General features: G+C 38.6%; 1 protein-coding gene across 1 annotated transcript in view; it reads right to left on the bottom strand.

Moving 5' to 3' along the window:
- TPK1 (thiamin pyrophosphokinase 1) overlaps window positions 1-22116 on the bottom strand; it is a 260187-nt gene that overhangs the window by 153523 nt on the left and 84548 nt on the right. Inside the window, exon 3 of the mRNA XM_009889432.1 lies at window positions 9049-9121. Coding sequence (XP_009887734.1) covers window positions 9049-9121 — 73 coding nt within the window. The remainder of the gene's footprint in view (window positions 1-9048; window positions 9122-22116) is intronic.

The raw sequence follows: 22116 nt of genomic DNA, 5'->3' as shown, positions 1-22116 counted from the left end.
ACTCAGCTGTAATTAAAGCTGCCAGAACTTGAGTTCTTTCATTCCCCTCTACCCCTTAGCAATGGTATTTCTCTGTCACTAGTGGTCTTCTTTCAAAAATTATATCTTAAGTTAAATTTCCATCTGGTATATTCTATGATTCTATATGTGAATGCAACTTTTATAATTGGTCACTACTTATGAGTGCAGTTGAAAAAACAGATCTTGTATTTCGTACGTTTTTGACAAAATCAAAATTCAGTAAGGAAAAATAACTGTCTACGCTCCCAAAGCTGCACTTGAATTTTCCTGTTGGACTCTACCTGTGTCTTGCTTCACATCAAAACTTCAAATAACCTTACACTTCCGTGGTTAAGTTAATTAATACAGGCAGGTTCAAATTTGGATGCTTTAGCTCATCCTTTGTTTTACTGACAAGATACAAAAGCATTTAATTTTTCTACCTAAACAACAGACATCACGTTCTCTTTCTTTTCCATTTGGAGGGTCGTAGAGTCATATCTGCATGAACACAAAGAGACCAAATCTGACCTTCTTGCGTCTGGATTATCATCCTTGAGGCTTTGTAAGTGCATTGCTGTAAATGAAGTGTAAACACCAGGAGGGCAACATCATGGTAAGTAAAGATGTGGTAGCCCTGGACCATGTATTTCAACTTATTGTGCCTTTTTAAGTTCATAGTTGCGTCAAAGATGAGGAAGTAAAGTTTATGGTGGCCTTGGTAAATCTGCTTCTGGAGTTTGGATGTTTGGATGTTAGGGAGAATGATCCTGAGTAGTCCACAGATTCCTTTTAAAGCAAGGGAATGCACTCACCAAAATGCTCGCTACAGGCCCCTGAAAGCATGTCAGAAGCATTCTTCCTCCTTCTCTTCCTCCTCCTCTCCAGCCCACTAGCAAACCTTCCTACTTTGAAATGAGCAACAGACTGCATCTTCTCATTCTGCTTCTGAAATAAGAACTGTCCTCTCTTTGACAAGGTGCAGGACAGAATGGTTCACAGAGGCTACCAAGCTTCTTCTTAAAATACTTAAAAATTGTAGCATCAGGATTTTGGGGATCTTTTTCTTGGTTAATGATCAGGTTTGTGTTCCTATTCTTGGCCAGAGTTGTGCTTTGGCTAGCTAATGGGCTCTTCCACAACAGAATCAAACTTACAAATCCCACAGAGCATTTGGGCTGAACTTGGAGTTTCCAGCAACATTTGATGACCGTGAGGATGTGGGTTCTGCAGCTTCGTTAATTAGCAGTCCATAGGCATGGGCACTGAGCTTTGTGCTCCAGGAACAATTTTCTCTTAAATTCTCCAAAAAGAAAAGATGGATGTATAAATCCCGCTTACATCTAAAAAGACCTATCATCTGAGTTTTCAACTACTAGTATCATATTAAAGCTGTCTCTCTTGTGTGAAGAGGCTTAATCACAAAATAACTCTGTTCAATTTCCTTCTCCAGATTAAGCTGTCATTGTTTAAAACACCTTTTTTGTTCCTTGCACTGGAAATGAAGTTAATTCAATACATTTCTATTTTTTAAACTTTTGGGCTATTTTCTCCCTCACAGGCTGATAGACCAGAGTAATGACTTCTTTCAGAGATTAACACCAGATTAAATTTTTTAAAACTCTTGGAATATATTGCAATATAGATTCTACCCTTTCCCCTCCTTGGGCCATAACCAATGAAAGGGAGAAATAAATCTCATGCTGCAACATAATATTAAACTGAAATTGGATGCAAGTCTAAAATACCACCAGCATAATTTTTGTTATATGGTGCACTGTTTTCTTGCATATTCTGCTGTCAGGCAGTTGAGCTTCAGCTAAGGCAATTCTGAGAAGAATGAAAACAACTCGTAACCTGAAAACTGCCATTTCAAACTTAAGCAAAAGAAAGACAAACCACCTCTAATAAAAGTTTGATCTCTTAATTTCTATGTACTGTCTCCGAAAGCTACATAACAAGCAGAAAAATACTGCAAAGGAAAATAGAGTAGCAATTTTTTTTAAGGAATGAGGACTTGGTCAAATTGCATTCTCTATCTCACTAGATAAATTAGGGCCTGACTCAGGTCCTAATAAACAGACACAGTGACTCTCAGTGACCTTAAAACTCAGTGAATCTCAATGATATTACATTGATCTTACAACACAAGTAGGACTTAGCTGTTTCTTCAGGTTCAACAGAAGGGATGTGCAACTCCAGGTGATAACACAAAGAATACACATTACTTAAAAAGACACAGGGCTGTATAACTGAATTAGGGTTTGGTTTTTTTTTTTCCCAAATCTCATCTGCATTTAAACATATATTGTTTTCTGGAAAATGCTAGTTTGGTGAAAGGGTAAAGAGTGATATTAAGAACTGGGCAGAGATATATCTTGGTTTTGTTTTTCACCAGCACATAAGAACAGCAGTGCACAAGCCCAGAGTCCTGAAATCCTTCGCTTTATGGAAGACTTTTTTCAACAGGACTTCCCAACCATTATACATGTATAAACTCAGCAGGACATGAAACATCTGTGCAGGCTGTACACAATTTTAGGCCATAAGTTTGATGGCATATGCAATATTCCATTGGTTTAGCTGTGCACACACAGATAACCACATACCTACAGAAATGCTATGTGCAATCATACTAATACAATCAGAACGGGAGTGAAGAGGCGGGTGGAGTGTATTCAAACGCCCTTTATGACAATATAAAAATTCAGGAGAATTAAACATGACTATCAAAAGTCAAGCTCGAAACCAAAAATCCAAAAGAGATATTCTCCCCAGTAAACACTTAAACTAGGGAACATATTGCCACAGATTTTTTTTTTTTGTGGATACTTGCGCAGCCTCGTCTACATAGTTTGAAGAAAAGTGTGTAGACTAGTTTTGGGAAAACATAAATAAATCTATGAAGCAGTTAAACACAAAGATACCACCTCTGATTTAGAAAATCTTTAAGCCTTATATTACTGGGAGATGAAAAAGCATACTAAAGAAGCATCACTGTGCATGCATATGCTTTTAAAGGTATACTGTACTGGCCCAGCTGAGATCAGATACTGGCTGAATGAACCCCTGGTCTGACCTAGTGTGACTGTCTGTCATGTTCATCTTTACAAAAGTGCCACTGAGCACAGTACCTCTTTCAAATTTATGACATTTCTGGAATATTATGATATTACTTTTGTTTGGCATGAATAAGAAATCCGCATAACCCAAATCACTCACACAACTTGCTTGGAAATGTGATCTTGACAAGACCTCTGACATACTGTTCAAGAACGGAACCATTTTATGAAACCTGCCCTTGAATAATTACATGACTAAAACATAGAGAAAGCTTCCAGTCCAAAATCCTAAACGGCATATACAGTCATATACAGTTTGAACTATTAATAACAGCACCATCCTATAACATTTTAGATAACATTTATATAACAGCAACATCCTATAAATCATTTTAATTTGATGAACTTCTAAGACACTGAGGCTTTTTCAATTAATGTATATCAGTAGGAAAAAAAATAATAGAACTTGGTTCTAAGTCCAGGTGGCACTGGGCACCCTCAACACATCAGAAGCTGAACTGAGGTAGGCACAGCACTTTTTACAATTGTCAGAGATGTCTTCAGCAGAACACATAAAACAAGGGATTGCTTGAAAGCTTAAGTGGTGATTGTCAAGTAGCAGTAGCCTGTTCAACAGCAAGACAGAACTGCTTCAGATCCACCCGCACAACCTTTACAGCTCCTTCCAAAACCTTAAAACCTCTCACAAAGGAAGCAGAAAACTTCTTCTAAGAAGTTTTCTTAGAAAACCGTTCAATCTAGCAAGAATGCTTTAAATGAGTCAAACTTCTTAATATTTAAACTCCCATCCTGTATTAAAAATTAGTTTTAGAAAAAAACCCTAACATTTAGGGATAAAAGGTAAATTAAAATAGTCACAGAAATACTCAATGGCTTTTTTTTACATATTTAAGTTATAATAATGTAACTGAGGGAAATCAATTAACATTGTGACTTCCCAAAATCATTAAAAATTTTGGCCTCAGAAAGCAAGCAGGGAATATGAAACTAAAACATGCAGTTTAGCAAGAAAGTTTAGAAGTTAGAGAGATTTAAAGTGCTATTTCACTACTACAAATACATTTTGTAAATCTAATTATAGGTCATCATCATAGAACAAAAAGACAATACCCACACCATACCTATTAAGCATTTCTACAGCCCTGATAACCATTAAACCCTGGAAATGTAATAGAAAAAGGAAAGGGAAAGTGCTACAGCTGCAGAACTGCCTGCAAAAGCAAGAAGCTCTATGGGTTTTAAAAAGAAAAGAGAATAGGGTAAAACAGTAGACTTGTAAATAAGTTCATAGCATTTAATTACAGATCTGAAGCAGAGCCTACTCAGTCTACAAAAGCCTTTTAAAGCACATGAAGTTTGCTTAGTGGAAAAGCCAAACCAGATTTTTAATAAATAGCATAATCTGGATTTCAAAGGGCACTGGATTCAACCTTCTGCTTCTAGGCGTAAGTACAGATTTGGTATAATTTTAGATAATGTCTTTGGTCTCAAAACTTCACAAACTGAGCCTTGTTTGAGGCATAACAATACAAATGGCTGCTTTAACTTCAAAGTAATGTTTAAAAAGTTTCAATAATAGAAACTTTCAGGTAAGGCAAGAAACAGATGAAACTGCAGTGACAGAAACATCACCACGAGTCTTCCCTGCTTTGTGCAGTGTCACTTCAGACTATACAGAGAAAGACTGCCAGTGCATTTATTATGGGATCATATAAGAGTGCACATTTATCGTGAAAGTACAAAAAACTCTTCTTGATATCTGTTTTAACTATGACAGAAAATATAAAGAATAAAGACTATTGAATTGTTATTCTTTACCCTTCATTTATAGTGCAATGTGATTTAAAAAGGAAAATTTAAACATGATATTCTATTTCCAGTTGTGCCACAGTTTTATCCAGTTTTAATGTTATTTAACTCTTTAAGAAGTGGGAGAAATCATCAGTTATTTTTTAACATAAAGAATAGAAGACAACCAATACCTACTTAACAAGTCAATGAGGCAAAACCAAGACTGCAGAAAATAAAGAGTAAAGCTGAATAACCTATGATGCATGCTTGCTTATTCTCTCCAAAAACCATAACATGCCTAACCCATCACTTGCACATCCCACTCATAAGTCTATTACATGATTACTTTCCAACACAACTGAAAAAACAACACTTTTGCTTTTAGATCTCTTCACTAACTATGGCATAACACACCTCACAGAGATAAAATGGATTCATTTGCTTCATGTTTATGAACTTCATTTAAATAAGGTTCCCCAACACCATGGCAATAATCCTCCTTAAGGGAAAATTGAAACACTTGTCATGTAATCCTCATTCAACTAAAAACATTAGAGGAATTGGCTTAAAGATATCCCTTCCACTAAACCCCTTTGGCTTCAGGAATGTCATGTTTCCTGTAATGGCATGTATCTACTCTTGCTTTCATCACTTAAATGAGTTAGAAAACCTTCCGAGTACAGTAGCAACATCTTGGCATGAAGCTGGTGTGATGGAGGAATCAGGCCTGTCATTGTTTCATGATGATGATACAACTGCTTATAGACAATGTTTTATAGAACCATAATTAGTTTCACACACTGAGTTTAATACTCCCCCTTCTGACTCAGCGCTACACTAGGCTGTTTTTGACACAAACACTTGTAAATGAATATGTTTTATAACTCAGTAATTAACACACATAAGCTATACTATGAAAAAGTAACTCCTCTTAACCAGTGGTGTGCTATCTTCAGATAGATAAAAAGTCATGACCTATTAACTTCTGTCAATGAGTAGCTTTCATAAAAAAAAAAAAAAAAGAAAAAAAAGGAGATCACTGGCACACATTGTAAATGTAATACTTAAGAGAACAATAAAGCACATTTATAGAAAACACAGGGAAACTTACCTTCAGCTTCACAAACACAAAGGAAAAAAAAATCACCTGAGTTCCTGGTATACATTAAATCATTACAATTTAAATACTGACAGCAGAGCTTTTGACTTACACCAAGTAAATGCCTTCAAAAAGCGTCACCTTTCCTTTGTGTAACATTTGGGAATAAGTTACATTAGGTATATATGGAAAAAAGCAGGGGGCACCAAGACATGAAAATTTACACTACAGCATAAAATACTCTACATAGAAAGCGTGAATTTGGAAGAAGCTAAAGGAATAGCTACAGTGTAAGTCATTACTAACCCTGGCCTGGCAGCAGCTCCAGATAAACGCACATGACAGGGAAAACGCAGGCAGGACAGTCTGCTGCCTGGTGGAATGGAAAAGGTGACTTGGCAGTAAATCGGAGCAGAAACACTAGAAATGCTGACAGAATATTCCTCTTACTCTGTGCTGAAGACAGAATGCTTACCTAGACACACATTTCAAAGGAAAAAAATAAACATTTTTTTGTCTGAAGGTAACATACTAACAATGTTCTTGGTACTAACCTGGACAAATGAAAGTGGAGTGGTATCACGCGATGCATGTATGTGCTTTCATGTAATTCAGTGTGGTAAGAATGATTCGGGCTTTCCATTCAAGCAAGGGTGACTATTTGAAAGCAAAACCGGGGAAAGGGAAGGCTGTAGGAGCATGCCAATGTCAAAGTAATTGACAACGAATACCAAAAGCTAGCATGCAGAAGGGCTTTATTTTGTACAGGGAAATACGGATCAGTTAGTTAACAGGTGGGATTGCTGTGGATTCTCATCAACCTGCTCACACAAAACAGCAACGTCACATCAGTCTAAGCTTTGGCACAACAGTTCTTCCATTTTCCCATGCATAATCAGCAACAACGGATGTAACAGAATGCTTGAAACAATACAGTAATACTATCTAATGATAACGGCTTACCCCACGTCTCTGAGTGAAATCTGCACGCGGGTGAAGAAGTACTTTGGTGAGGGAGGAAGGACAGCACGGGAAGCAACCCTGACTCACAATCTGATGCTGTACTTCCCTGAAGTCAATAGCGCCATGCCGAGTTCTCTCACTGCCTGTTTTAAGCAGCCCTAGCCTATTTCGGGTCATCAACACATACATTTCCAAATAACGGTGACTTTGGAAATTGCCTGGAGGGTGCTTTCCTGGACAAGATAAGAAGCATGCACCGTTCTCCAAATTCTGTGTTTTGTTATGTTTTTTGCTCAAGACCTCCTTAGACACCCACCCATATTTACCATTCTAGTTTCCTGACTACAGAAGTTTAATTTTAAAATGCAAAGAATGATTTTTCTTTCCATGTACACCCAAACTTGAAATCCTACAGTCAAACTGCTTTTTCCTCAGTCATGTATGAGAACTGCAGGCAAGGATTCTGCAGGCTAGATTATGGTCTTCATTACACCTTTACAATCCTGATGAAATACTGCTTCCTTTATAGCTTATCAGCACAGCACTTGCACGGGTGTATGAACTCTGTATGAAGCAGAATGGTTCCCTACGTGTTCATAGAAAAGATGTAAACTGCACATCAACAGTCAGCTACAACGGAGCTGACAGCAGGGATGCTATGGCCAGAAAAGTAATCCCCGTGAAAAACTGTAATACCAGTTTAGCTTATCTTATCCCTTTCCGTATCCTACCATATTCTTCCCCCTCCTACCTCTTCTATCTCCTCTCTCTCTGATGAACAATCCTTAACCTACATTCTTTGGTATGTCTCAGCTACCTACCAACGTGCAGTTTATATACGCATTAATATCAATGTCCATGGCAAATAGAGCAGTGCATTTTGCAATTTCCCCTTTTACTCACAGTTGATGAATGTCCAGTCTGTAATAAACAGTGTTAATCCAAAGTTTTTCATTTTATTTTCACTCCCCAACCTGTTACCTAAAGATTCCTAAGCATTTTGCTTGACCTGTTCCCCCGAGATGGACTGCCATCACACACTTCTCCCTTCTAAACAATGAATCAGAATATGGAAAAAAACCTCCACAGTGCTCAGAGAAGGACTGAAATCCAGTCCTAGACTCTCCTACAGCCCTCGCCTCACAGTTTGAAACCTTTTGTTCTAACCATTTTATCCTCGGTCCATCAGGGAAGATTTTAGGCGAATTTCAGCCTCGCACAGTGAATTAGCAGCAGATGTAGCAGAGAACTGTAAGTCCGCTAGCTCACAAGGATCGAGCATTTACTGCTCTTGCAAGTGCAGCCTGCTGCAAGCTGGCACACTGAGGCGAACTCTGAATCTGCGGGAACCTGCTGTCCAGGATGCGAGTGTAAAGCACTGCACTCAGCACAAAAGCCTATACAGGCAGGCAGGTGAAGTGTTAAATGCCAAATAGTCAGGTAAAGGCAAAATTTTGAGGCCTGAGACCTAAGAAATGTGAGTTTACAATTATGCTGCTGACTGGAAATACTGTGGCTACACTGGGAATAAATTCATGCATGCAGGAATTTGTCCAAAAACCCATTAAGGAGGGCACTCCCCTAGTGAAGAACAGAATTAGTTTGAGCATAATTCAATGCTTCAGTGGTTGATGAAAGAGACAGATGTCTCCATTTGCAGCTTCCTGCTAAAAAGGTAAAGTCATATCATGCAAAAATCACACAGAGAAACTCTCTAGAAAGTCCGTGGGTACCAGCCATGTGGGAATCACGAGAGGTTAGTCTGTAGGGCTCTGCATCTTACTGAGCAAAAGAATTCACAGATTTTTTCGGGAAATTTTATCCTAGTTTCTAGTTGCTATAATCTCCAGCAACATATCGTCTATTTCTTGAGCTGGTGCTATGAAACTGCACCCTATGTTGGACTCGGGTAATACCATACCTCCCATGTTTACTTTAAGCATTAGTACAGTGCCAGGCAGAGCACAACATCGGAGCTTGTAAGGTGCTTCAGAACTGAAGCCTCAAAGAAACCAATCGAGCCAGAATCACTTAATGACCAACGGGGGCACTAATGGGTTGGATCCTACAATGCTCTAACACACACAAACTCATCGAAGAGATTTAATTTACCTTGACCTTGTAGTACTCCTTGACTTCAGGCTGAATGGAATCAAAATCACCACTGATGTAATCAGGCAAGAAGCTGAAAGGAAAGCAATGAGCAGTGAAATGAAAAATTAATCCATCTTACTACATTTAATATTTATTTTCTCAAGAGCGCTAAGGGGTACAACCATTAATCTCTCAAGGGAATAGGAGTTAGTTAAAAGCACGTTAAAACAAGAGTTGATATGAGGTGACACAAAATAAGGTAACAGGCGAACCATAAAACTGGTAAATCTAGTGTCCCTTCTTTGCTGAGGGAGCTACACATTGCTTATACATCTCCCTGGGTCAGTAAGGCAAGACTTGTATCTGCATGGTTCTAGAAAGACAACTCTCAAATATCTTTCAAATGTATCATTCAGTCAGCAAAGTATTTGAAAAAAACCTGAGTGCTGTACATCAATCCACAGAAGATATAATTTGTCAGAAGATGATGATGCTTCTTCGACAGCTGGTATGCCACAAATGTTCCAAAGATTTGTATTTTAGTTGTTACTGATGTCATCCCATTTCTGCTCTTCTCCTTGATTATTAAAAATACTCCCCCCAACATATGGAAGCCAAATGCTCAGTGATTTTTAAGTCATATCTTGTACAAAATGTGTATGAACTTGATTTCAAATCCTAATCATCATTTGGATAGTAATACTGTTGCAAAGCACATAGAAATTGTAATACTTATCTCAACTTGCTTCTTGATTTTTAATTGCAGAATGCTTAATAATGTTTACAGTATAAATTCTTATGACATTTGTAACAAAACTTCAACTGTGCTGAAAAAAAGCCACCAAAAGAACCAAACCACCAACAAAAAAAGAACCCAACTAAAAAAACCACAGAAATACAGCTTTCAATCGTGCACGATTCCTGGAGTTTTAAGCAGCAGCTAAGATGACAGGTGAAAGTGTAGCCGCTGTTTCAACAGATAAGGCTAAGTTTTGAAATTAAAGCTGCAATTTCAGTGTTTTCTAATGAACTAAATACATAGCTCCTCTTCTCCAATACTATACTTTACAAGGGGTAAAGTTCATCAGCAAATCAGTTTACAGCTCAAGCTGAGTTACAAGGAATCGGTCAAAGCATAGTAGAACATATTTCTCTTCCACATGAATTTTAGAAGAATGCTGCAGGGTCTAAAAACTCCCCACTTCAGTAAAACCTATAAAAATCTCACCTTCTGTCTCTGTTCAAAGATTTCAAAAGAGAGATATCATCGCTGGCCACCACTTTCTTTGAAAACTGAAAGCTGCTTCAGCAGAAGCTGGTAAGTACAGTTGTTGCAAGTTAGCTCACGTGCAATTATGGCATTTCAAATTCACTGTTCTCTGCTATTACTAAGGCTGTTACAAGAGGATATGTTCTAAAAATAACCTCTCCAAAAGTTATGCTCCCACACTCACAGCAGGGGGAAAGGCAGTCCCTTCTGCATCGGGTTTTATTGAGGACACAGAAACCAACTAGAAGAAACGCAAATGCTTCAGTGCTGTTCTATATGCCAAAGTCACTATAGTTCAAAATCAGCAAAAACTAAACAGGAAATTAGATTTGCTCCTTCATTGTGAGACTGACCTTTCAATGTACAAAAAGAAATCCCACGTTTTAAAAATTTAAATTTTAAATTGCTGCCTTTTTTACTTTTCCACAAGTTTCCCTATGAAATACTTACTGAGTACAACAAGACTAAAAAACTACAACTAATCTTGTTCATTTTGTTGTTTTCCTTTCATTTCTTCCTGATTGAAACAAAGCCATTAAAAGTAAACTCACTCTACGCATTACAGCGATGGCTCCGAATGCAAGCCCTGGATGCATCCCAGCAGGTTGGGCAGGAAGAACAACAGCCAGTTGCCAGAGAAAGCCAACTTGTTATGACACGCACATCCACTCTGATGAAAAAGCTGATGTCTTAAGGTTGTTTATCTTACTGAAATGCAGCACATAAATCCAAAAGTGTCTTTGTCATTTTGTTCTCTACAGTAACTACAGACCGCAGTGCTTTTAAATAATCAACCATTTCCCCTGAGTGCTTCAAGAGGCATAACTGGGAGCAGAATTAGCCAGAAAAGTATCTTCTCTGAATCAAATGCTTCTTCACAGCTTTTACTCTCATCCAAAGTAAAACCATTTCCATAACAAACGCCAGCTGAAGTTCTGTCTGAATTTTTACAAGCAAAAGAAACAAGAAATTTGGTTGCGCCTCCCACATGCTCTGCCAGGGCTCCTGGCTACACTGCCTGTATGTGCCTCCTCTGCCAGGGAGCTCTATGTCCATTTTCAAAACATCCTCTCTAAATGGTTCACCTGTAGCCACCACAAAGCCAGAAATGACTAACAGAGGAAGGAGTCGTGCCTGGGAACTTCAAAGTTTCAAAAAGTGTAAGCCTCGCATTAGTGAACATGGCCTTTTCCTAGAATAGCATCAATTCTTTTTTCTTTTCTTCTTCTTCCCTTTGACAATGAGCAGGAACAAGGAAAATACATTCTTGATGAATTCAAAAAATAACACTCATGAGTAAATCTCAACTTGCACCGTCTGCTTCACAAACATCATTAAACATTTCAGCTTTATCTTCAGAGGATGGCTGCTCTTTGTAGCTCATTGACCACGCGTGCCAACAAAAGCAAGCCAACATACAGCCACAACTCAAAACTGTGACTTGGTCCTCTTAGGCTCTGTGGAACAAATTGCCTGTTTCAGGTGAGAATTTAGTCAAAGCTCTTCTCCAATTAACAGGAGTGAAGTAGAGTGTGCAGAATTGTCCTAGGCTGACTAACCTCAGAGAAGGTCAGCACTAGCTGACGTAGAAAAAGGGGAAATAGTTGACAGAGATATATATGGGAAAAAAAACCCATACTAAAGTAACTTAAGAGTATTTTGTAATAATTGGTTTTCATTTGTTTGCTTTGGTATACTTTTGTATTTACTCCAGAATACAGAATAGTCCATGAGAAGAAGCTCTGGAGAAACACATGTCAAGCTTACTACTATGTGAGTGGAAGAAATTGTGTCAGAAAAAAGTAACAAGGCAGGCCCCTCCATAAAATTTAAAACAGCAGCCCTTATTTAAAGTATGGATTAAAATAAGGTATTATATTAGTCTAACCAATGCTTTTCTACCCTCTGACCTCAAATTCATGAATAATTCTTATCCTGTAGCATAACTGTATTGAAGACGACATATATTTCAGTGACATATATGGCATGTATCCTTTAACGGAAGAGGTTATCTTTTTGCCCGTGACGGAAAAAGATGTCTTTAATTCCTTTTCAAAGTTTAATTTAAAATTTTAATTTCTAAACAGTCCAGATGATGCAGTCTACTGCATTTCAGAACCATGTTTTACTAGTCTCATTAGCTATTAATTATCACTATGCAGATAAGGTCATGACCAGCTCAACTGGCTTGATTCTCTGCTGCTTTACACTGACATTTATCAATAGTGAATCAACTCCATAATCCTAATGGGACCCAAAGTATAAAATTCATATGAGATCAGCTTCGTCTACCAAGCCTTTTCTAGAGATGTCAAGCAGCATTAACACCAGGAACTGAGCTACAAAAAACCCTCAGAGGCTTTGGGCCAGCCAGAGTTTTTCTTTCTCTTTACTTCTGATTCTCTTCCCTTTTGTCCGGGTTGTTTTTTCATTTTGGTTTGGTTTTGTTTGGTTGGTTGCATTTTTTTCTATTCTCATCAGGGCATTTTAGAGCCATACAGCATCCATCTAAAATGAGTGTGGAGTCGGGAGGGCCAGGATTGCTTTCAGGTTAGGACCTGAAGGCACTTCCATAGCAGACTGCTTATGTTTCATGTATGTACCTTTAAAAAAAAGAACAAAAAAACCAAAACACAACACAAAACCCACAGAGTTTCTCTATGAAACCTTTAAAGGTTTAGCTAGCTTACCAAGGCAAAACAGCATTATTTCTCATAAGTTTTGGGATAGATCACAGCTAGGGGATTTATCCAAACTGAAGAAAGGCTGAATGTTGACTGAACAGTTTTATGAACTCCCAGGATACTGGGAGGGAGAGCAGGAAAAAAAAAAAAAAAAGATTCCAGCAAGTTTGACATAGTTTCAAGACACACAAATGAAATTTTAGTCAGAAGTACATAAAACAGTAATTGACTCTTACCATAGACACAGATTACAAAATAAATAGAAGCTATTTAAACTCTGAGGTTCTCATGCTAAGTAAGCACAACTGTGCCTTTTGCCTTCAAGAAAGCCATTTAATGGACATAGCTTAATTCAAGAAGCAGTTTTATTTTAAAATATTCAACATTAATGAACAGCATATTAAATTTAAACCATCAGAACACTAGGTGCTTTACTCAGTCACTTTAAGAATTCAGTGTGAAGTGGTAAATATGCCTTTTTATACAGCTATGAAAAAGAAAAAAAAAAACCCAACACATCACACCTTAACAGTTTAGAATAAAAAACTGTGCTGCCTCCTTAAATAAATTGCTCTGGCATAACTGTTCAGTTCTATCATTAATTCAAAGTTACAGTTTCCTAGTGCTATTGACTTTTCTTGTGATGTAGCTCCTTTAGCACATAATTGTCTGTAATTAACCTTTTTTAAACAAATGTTAACATCAGAGACATGAACATTTAAAGGCAGTATCTGCAGTACCCTTTGCTTCCTTCAGTTACAGCACAGAAAACAATCCCATGCAGACAAGCCGTAGGTATCCCAGCTGTATCATTCAAGGGCACAGAGTGGGTTCCCTATGCTTTTTTTTCAGTACTAAAAATAAATTTCAAACCGGTGCATTTTACCCCAGCCTAACAGACACACACAAGCTACTTCCCAGTAGAAAAAATACATTGAAGATAAAATGCTGCAGAGTTAACATGCAGCAAAGTCACTAAAGTCAGCTTTGACTTTCATAAGCATCTAGTACTTTGATATACAGAAGATAAAGTACTCTAGCATTACTTCAGGATAAATATTAAAATCACAGTTTAACAAAAAGACCCCAACAAACAAAAATCAATGCCCCCAAATCTACACTTGCGAAGTGTTAAGATGCACTTTCAGCTTGCCCTCTTGACTGTTGGTCTTGACTAGAAGGGTGAGTGTGGGCTGTTCTCATCAGAAATGTGTTAAATCTGTTTAAATCTGTCAAAATTATACTGTTAACTGCTGTGAAGATCAAAGTGTCTTTTTAACTCCCAGATACAGGTACAGCCCAAGTAGATGCCATTTGTATTTTGTCTCAAAGCAGCATACTCAGATGCCCCATCTAACTGTACAGAGGCGAGTTCCTGGGGAAAAGAAGAGATGTCAGATTGCAAGATTAATCAAAGCTAATGTCTATTCAATCTATAAATACCTTCCTGGTATTACCTGCAAGGTTACCACAAGTAAGAGTCACACCTGAAACTCAGAAGCCAAACACTCAATACTCATACAATTAATAAACTTCAAAACCATTTTGTTTTGGTTTATCTTGAACACTAAGGATTCCATAACCTATTACTGTCATCAGGCCTTAAAAAAACAGCTAAAGCACAGTCCTTACCTCTTCCACCCTCCACTACCCCATCAAGACTCTCCTGAAGTTAGCTAGCTTTACTTTTTCTGACTCTCGGGTTCAGATCACTGTTATTTCAATCCACAAAGTCTCCCTTATCACTATATAATATTTGTATTAGGGTAGCACTGACATGTTGTGCCAGTTGCTGTATGAAGCCAGGAAAAAACAACAGAACCCTCCCAGTTGCCCACCCCTTCTTCCAAGACCTTAATAAACCCTAATGTTCATTACGCAATTGCTTACACAGAACATAATGCCCAAACGACATTTCGTACATTACAATAAATCCAGATGAGATTTAACAAGATTTAAAAAAAAAAAAAGGGGGGGAGGGGGACGACGACAGGGGGGATGGGGGTCAACAAGACAGTACTGCAGACCCCAGTTTCACAAAGAAAGCAAGAATATGTATACATCAGGGCATACACAGATAGCAGACCTGTGTGACCCTGCCAGAATTCTTTACACAGACTATGACCAAACCTATGGATTGCAGTCAGGAAGTTCTGTGGTTAAAAATACTTGGTAATATTTGACAACCTTGGAGAACAGCCTCTTTTCCCCCTTACTTTTTAAAGACCTTAATGTTAAAGAGCATGAAAGTATTATTTGCAAATGCTATGATTTAAAGAAAAAGATAAAAGTGTGTGAAGATATGAGGGCAATAATGCATTCATTTATGCTTGCCTGGTATGCAGTGTCACCTTGCAAATAATAAAAAAATATCTGAAATAAATTGTAGAACATATTACCCTCAGCTCAAACTGCTATGCAAAGCACACATCAGGGGGAGATTTTCTGCAGGGGACAGCCAACTTGGTCCCATTATCATTAACAAAAATCAAGCAGCTAACACCCTGCCTCAAAACCTTATCCCTCAGTGACAAAGAAAAGTGTTAATGATGGCTACAAGTGTTGCATTTTTCTTTCCAAATGTCAATATTTGAACACTGTTCTCCAGTTACAATCAATACAGTACAAAATCAAACGAAGCTCCAAGATTTAAGAACTGCTCACTTATTTTCCATGGTGCTGAACACCCTCCTGTGTTCACGTAAATACTTCGGGAAAAACCCAGGACACACAGGACAAGAAACTCCCAGATACTGCTAAGTACCTGTGGCTTCTTATTACTTACAGACTGATGCATTTCTTAAAATAAAGGATGCATGAATGCAATGCTGCTGCCAACACCTTAGAGCCAATTAAAGCTGAAACTATTCAGCACCTCTCAGAAGAAACTTAGCATCTCACAGGTTCAAGCACAATGTCTGGCTGCTGGACCCTTAGCAAAAGGATCAAAAAAAAAAGGGGTAGGGTGGGGGATGGGGGGTGTCGAGCTGCGAGTTTTCATCCTTGCACAGGGCAGCATGGTTCAGGGCAGTATATTAATTCACTGGCAGAATAAGCACCAGTGCCTCACCACGAGTCACTCACAAAGCATGTGATTTTGAAAGCTGGGGAAACATAAGTACTCATCCAGAAGTGCCAGACTCTAGTCTTCTAGGACACAAGGCCAGAGGAAAAGGGAGAGAAGATGACCAATGTAACCTGGACTCCCTCCAACAGGTGAGGGTGTTTGCCTAATTCGGAAGACAGAGGCTGTCGAGACACCCTAAACTGTTTTCCCTCTTTTCACGTCAAAGCATGGTAGAATTTGCCCTAAAAATTGAAGAAACCCAGCCACTACATTATAGAAAGGTAAACTGTTCACTATTAACATTTTGGAGACCATGTGAGGAATCAGAGGGACGGGACCTAAAACCCAGTAAATTTAGATCGAAGGAGTCACAAAATTACACAAACTGAGAACTAGATGCTAGTCCCAAACTGGCAGCACTGGAAGCCAGAGTCAGCTCAAGGTTTCTTCATGAAGTGCCACCAAAATTGGATTTTGCCACTCCAAGGTGAGAACAAACTTTTCCAAGAGAAGATAAACAATTTCTCTTCTTTCCCAGAAGAGCTAGAAACATGCATTTTTATTTTTTTTTTTCCTAAGGAGATAGTCACCAATAACCCCTACAGTGTGGCTTGAAAACTTATTATACAATTCTAAAAGTCAGTTTTGATGATGAGTATTTTAACTCTATGTGTCCTTTCTGTGAACTTTCACACCATTAAGAACACTTAAAAGTCATGCACGGTAAGCAGTGACATGTGAAAGACACTCACTGGGATTTCTTTGCTTCCACAATTTACTTACTCTTGCCTGAGTACTTAAGTTCCTGCTCCGAGTTCAGCATCTGTTTATGTACTTGCAAAAACAGGGAAGACAACCTATGCAGGAGAGGTTGAGTTTGAAGAAGCTTTGCTTCTTCAGGGCTTGAAACTGCAGTAAATAGCTTGCAGCAGAAATCCTTTAAAGCCACTTCTACACCATGACTCACGAGCGCAACAAGAAGAGATTTATCCCCTTACTGAGCAACCTGTTCCAAGCAGGCAAGGAGAGACCTACAGATTTGCAAAAGTCCTGATTATGCTTCTCCCGTTTGGGCCTGCATTTTCTTTTCTGATATCCATGAGCACATAATTTTACAGATTAATTTTCTGTTTCACAGCCAGAAGAGAGACATCTTCACACTTATCTATAAGGAGGAAGCCCAGAGATAAAAGGTGAATTGCCACACAAAAATTTATTAAAACACACCTACTCAGAATACATGAAGTCTTAAGGAGGAAACCAGAACATCTGATGACAATACAACCACTGAAAGGCAAAGTTGATTCCCATATTGTTAATTAAAATGTCTTCTGTCCTGGGCTCTAATTGCCTGAAGAGCAGCTACTGAGCAAACTTCTGACCCTTTTTTCTTTTTGGTGAAGATGTCCTTGAGTACCTTAAATATATTAATAAAATTTCTTCATGATTTCATCCTTTATACTGATAAGGTACATAACATTTTGCAGAGAAATAATACACCGAGGATCCTGAAAACACTCGGGCTACACAGAGGAACACAGTATATCGCTTCATCTTTTTAGGCAATGTGAACCACACAGGAAGGAATGGAGAAAATACACGTAATGGCAGACAGCTGTTTGAAGTCTGTTGCCTCTGTATGGCTGAAATTTGGTAAGTCAGTGGGAGGTAGAAGTTTTATTAAACCTTTTACTGCTGACCTCTGCTGCATCTTCTCTAGAGCTGACAATGAACCGGGATATTCTGCCAGAGCATTAGTATTTCAAAAGGTACCTGCCCCTCTTGTCCAGCACAGCAGCATTAATTAGAGAGAAAGCAGAAGATAAATGCGCATACAAAATGAGAGTTAGGCTCTATCTGATGCTCAGTAACCTTTCCCCAAAAGCATCCTCACTTTTATCAGATTAACTCAAGCGAGTACTCTCCCATTTCTATACAATTTAGTTGTACAATGTACAACCCTATTTCATTTTCTAGAACTTGTGTCTTAGACAAGAACATATTGCAAAGTTCACTAGAAATTCTTTTAAGGTTAGTACTAGTTGCAAAGGTGAAACATTGCCCTCAAGAGCTCTGAAAGAACTGGTGGAATAGTGTTTAATACAGCAGTGACCTTGCCTTCAGTGAGCTGGAGCACCATAGCTGGGTAAGGCTTCTGCAGCTGGCAGAGAAATCCTACTCACTTTAATCCTTGTCTTAGCCTCCTCCCGGTGTCACCACCTCTACAGAGCCAAAGTACCAGTATGGATATTTTAGTTACCAAAGTCAGCAGGTTTACAGTGATGAACACACGTATGCAGTTCTTGCTCTCTCAAGTAAGATTAGAAATATTTCTAACTATGATTTTGGTGAGCAGAGCTATAATTTAAATGCCTCTGATAAACCTCTAATTAAAAAATAAAAACCTGTTTTATAGTTACCTGACATATGGATGAAATGAAGAAACAAAATAAAGCTGCAACTCTCCTGTATAAATAAATCTACCTTCTGATTGCAACCTAATGTACTTGTTTGAAATATTTTTTTTCTATCAAAGTTTTATTTGTTCCATGTTTTTTAAAGAATAAATACCAAGGGATTGATGAAACATGTTCATCTAAGGAAATGTCGGCTATCTCTTGCTGTTTTTTTTTTCTGTAAAATGTTTAGACTGCTGAAATAAACAGATAAGTTCATACCTATGCTCTGCAACTTAATAGATGATGGGTGGACAAAAGGATGTCTGGTTGACAGAGACTTGCTGCACCTAAACTTTTATTTCTTTCTACTCTTCCCTAGTGAACAAATCTACAGTAACACGTAAGGAAACCTGTGGCAGTGCCACCCTGACCACTAGACTGGCTGTCTGCTTTCCCAAAGACTGCCTCTCCCAAATGCAAGGAAACCTGCTAATCTTGCCATTAACATCTTTCTTTTGCCTTGTTGCAGTCAGATTCTTCTCCTGGCAGCCAGTGCAGCTTCCAATGCTCCCCAAAGAAAAGGGCTCTGTAGAACTTAGCCACTGTCACCACAGAGAAGCTCCCTGCACCTCCATGGATGGCCTATCTGAAAAGGGGAGAGAGCAATCACACAGCCACGGTATCCAGTGTGAGGGTGGGAAACGTTCCTTAGGAGGAAAAAACCTGAATTTGGCTCTGGCCAAAGCATCATGCCAAATCCTTCTCATTTCTCAGGGCTTCCTTCACCCCCTGAAAGCACCAGTTGTCAGACAGATACTCAGAAAGTTTAATCTTTTCCCATCTTCAGCTACTGTCTAATGCTGGAGTAACTCACCAGCAGCTAATCGAGCCAAGGTAACTTACAGAAGGGGAGATGTAGTTTATAATAATTATTTCATTATTTAGCCCACAGCCATTAGATATTAAAATCAGGAAGCAGGCTGTCTCTTCCCAGACATCTCTCACACCTGTGTAGTCATTACTTAGGCCACACTGTACTCATTTGACATACCAATATTTCACCTGCAGCTTATTAAAACTAATTTTACCAAAGAAATAGTGATTCTAAGCACAACATACAACAGCTATCATAACAATCACAGGAGTCTGCCCTGGCTTTTACCTCTGGTACAGACTCAGCAGTCCTAACTATTGAGAAAGAACGAAGAGCAAATATATCAAAGGCAGCAAATTTCTGCAAGAGGTCAAGGTCTACAAATAACTCTTCCTTCAGATCATGTTAGAAGACATCTACTACTGCAAGGCTTTAACTACAGAAATCACTAACGAGCACCCACATGCTAAAATCCTCACTAGATCCCAATCCTTCAACCTGCACACGTACAGCCTTGCTCAGCACATGCATCCAGCAGCGCTCCTCTCTGGGAGAGGGAAGCTGTCCATCAGCTCCATCTTAAAACAGCACAGCTGCATGCAGCACAGCTGGTGAGTCAGAACCCACAAGGAGTTCAACACAAACTTATATTCAGGAGCCAATTCATGCTTGTATTCAGACTTTGCAGATCAGAAGAGGGTGTAAAATTAATTTCTTATATTTCACTACATTTAAAACCGAGCAATTTTCCAAATAATCTTTGCTAAAACAAACAAACAAACAAAAAAACCCAACAAACCAACACCAAAACCCCAACAAAGTGTAAGCATGACCTAGAGAAATCAAAATGGGTCTGTGAAGGGTCTCCAAGGCTACATTGAGAAGTCGGTCGACTGAAGTGTGTATAAATCTGAGCTAGCTTTAAAATAGCTCAGAGACTGGTAGTAGAGTAGTTACAACAGCAGTGGTTGCCATGCTGCTGTGTTTGTTTCCTGGACAACATCAGCTTCAGATATAACAGTCTTAACTGTGCTCAAGAAACAAATGTGTGTGCGTGTATTCACCTCTCCCAGTCCATTAGTCAGACTGGGATGCTATAGTGTGTTTTCAGTAAATTAAGTAGGTATGCCCTACTATTGCTATTGAGTCTTTCATTTAATGCTCAAACTGTGGCTGGGACTTATCTACCACATTCCTACTGTATGTGCCTTAGAAAATGTAGAGCTGTCTGTCATCATTAATGTTTCATCAAAAGCAAGGAAATTGCACTATGGAGGGAAGGTTTGAAGAGAACTTGAGCCAGCCCTCTGGTTTGCAGCTGCACCACTAAGTTTACTGTCACTTCGCAATACAGTATTTAAAACACAAAAGACAGCATTTAGGTAACTACCTACCTGACAGATGTCAAATCCAGGCAGGTAAATGTACAGATTTAGTGCTCATTCATAAATGGCATTCAAAAATGGCAATCACAGAGAAAACTGTAAACACAACCGAGGCATTAGAAACATTACAAACATACACGATACGTAGTTCTCTGTTCTCAGTCCTCCCTCTCCTTCCCCTCTTTTGTCTATATGGTTAGAAACAATCTTAGACAGAAAATTCCTCATTCTGGGTAAGTAGCACGTAGTCCAAAGAGCTCTCATCTTGGGCACTCTACCAGTAATTTTCTATCGAGTAGAGTAACTGAAAAAAAACATTCAACGTAAACCCTGATGCTGTTGGTGCCCTGCTTATTATACAGAATTTTTAACAATACCCCCTGTATCAAACTCACAATTTATTATGATTAAAAAAACGTTTATAAAACCCTTAACTGGCATCCTACTAAGTTCTATTATTTTCATTACCACTTTCATTTAATCTTTTATTAAATTTCAACACACTAATTAACTTTTCTTTAAGAATCAGAAATAAATCTTAAGGACACAGATCTACCTATAAATAATACAAATGCAATGATGAGCTCTTATTAAAAGCTATTCCTGTTGTATATAGTGATAGTACGTGTTCCTCAGGGAAGACATTCAGAGGTCTAATTTCCCTGCTGCCATCTGCAGCCATTTACACTACAAGAAGGGAGAGAAGAACTCTGAGCAGGCATAGCATTACATATACCTGCTTTGGAAATGTAAATTGGGTGTACCAAGATCCCCTAAGAGTAGCCTGAAGACCACCACAGGCAACATGATGTAATGTAACTATTATTAGAGATGTCATTTAATAGAAGAATGAGGTTCTAGATGACAACGTGGCCCATTCCTTCAGTGTAAAATTCACTACTAATTTTTTCCACATTTTAATACCAGCAGGTCATTAATTCACAGGTTGTAAGTTTTTGAAAAATGTGTAAAATTAGGAGGAATAGACCCATCTGCCTGATACTGAAGTAAGAGACCCATATTTTACTGGAATGACAGAATCACTGAAGTTACTTTTGTAATTGTCCTTAGAAAGAAATGGAAAGTCCTCCTGAAGATTAACAGAGAACTCCATCTCATTGTCAGCAAAACCATCACGTAAATCCTAGGTTGTTAAGCTCAGATGCAAAACAAGCCTGCACCAGCCAGTTACAGCCAGCAAGCTAGTAACAAACAGGAATTCATACTTGCATGTTGATAAAAAGGCACAAAGATTTTTGGACCGTTCCCACCTTCAAATTCCACTGTGTGCACTCTAGGTGCAGCACACCTACTCTCCCTCTAGGTAGCAATGGCCCATGTGGTTCACACTGCAGCAGTTTTGGGGGATCCCATCACTAGTGTTTTCAGCAATGTGGCTCCCTAACT

Source organism: Charadrius vociferus, unplaced genomic scaffold, assembly GCF_000708025.1.
Source record: "Charadrius vociferus isolate BGI_N301 unplaced genomic scaffold, ASM70802v2 scaffold97, whole genome shotgun sequence".
In the NCBI taxonomy this organism is placed as follows: Eukaryota; Metazoa; Chordata; class Aves; order Charadriiformes; family Charadriidae; genus Charadrius; species Charadrius vociferus.
This window is presented reverse-complemented; position numbering and strand designations above follow the sequence as displayed.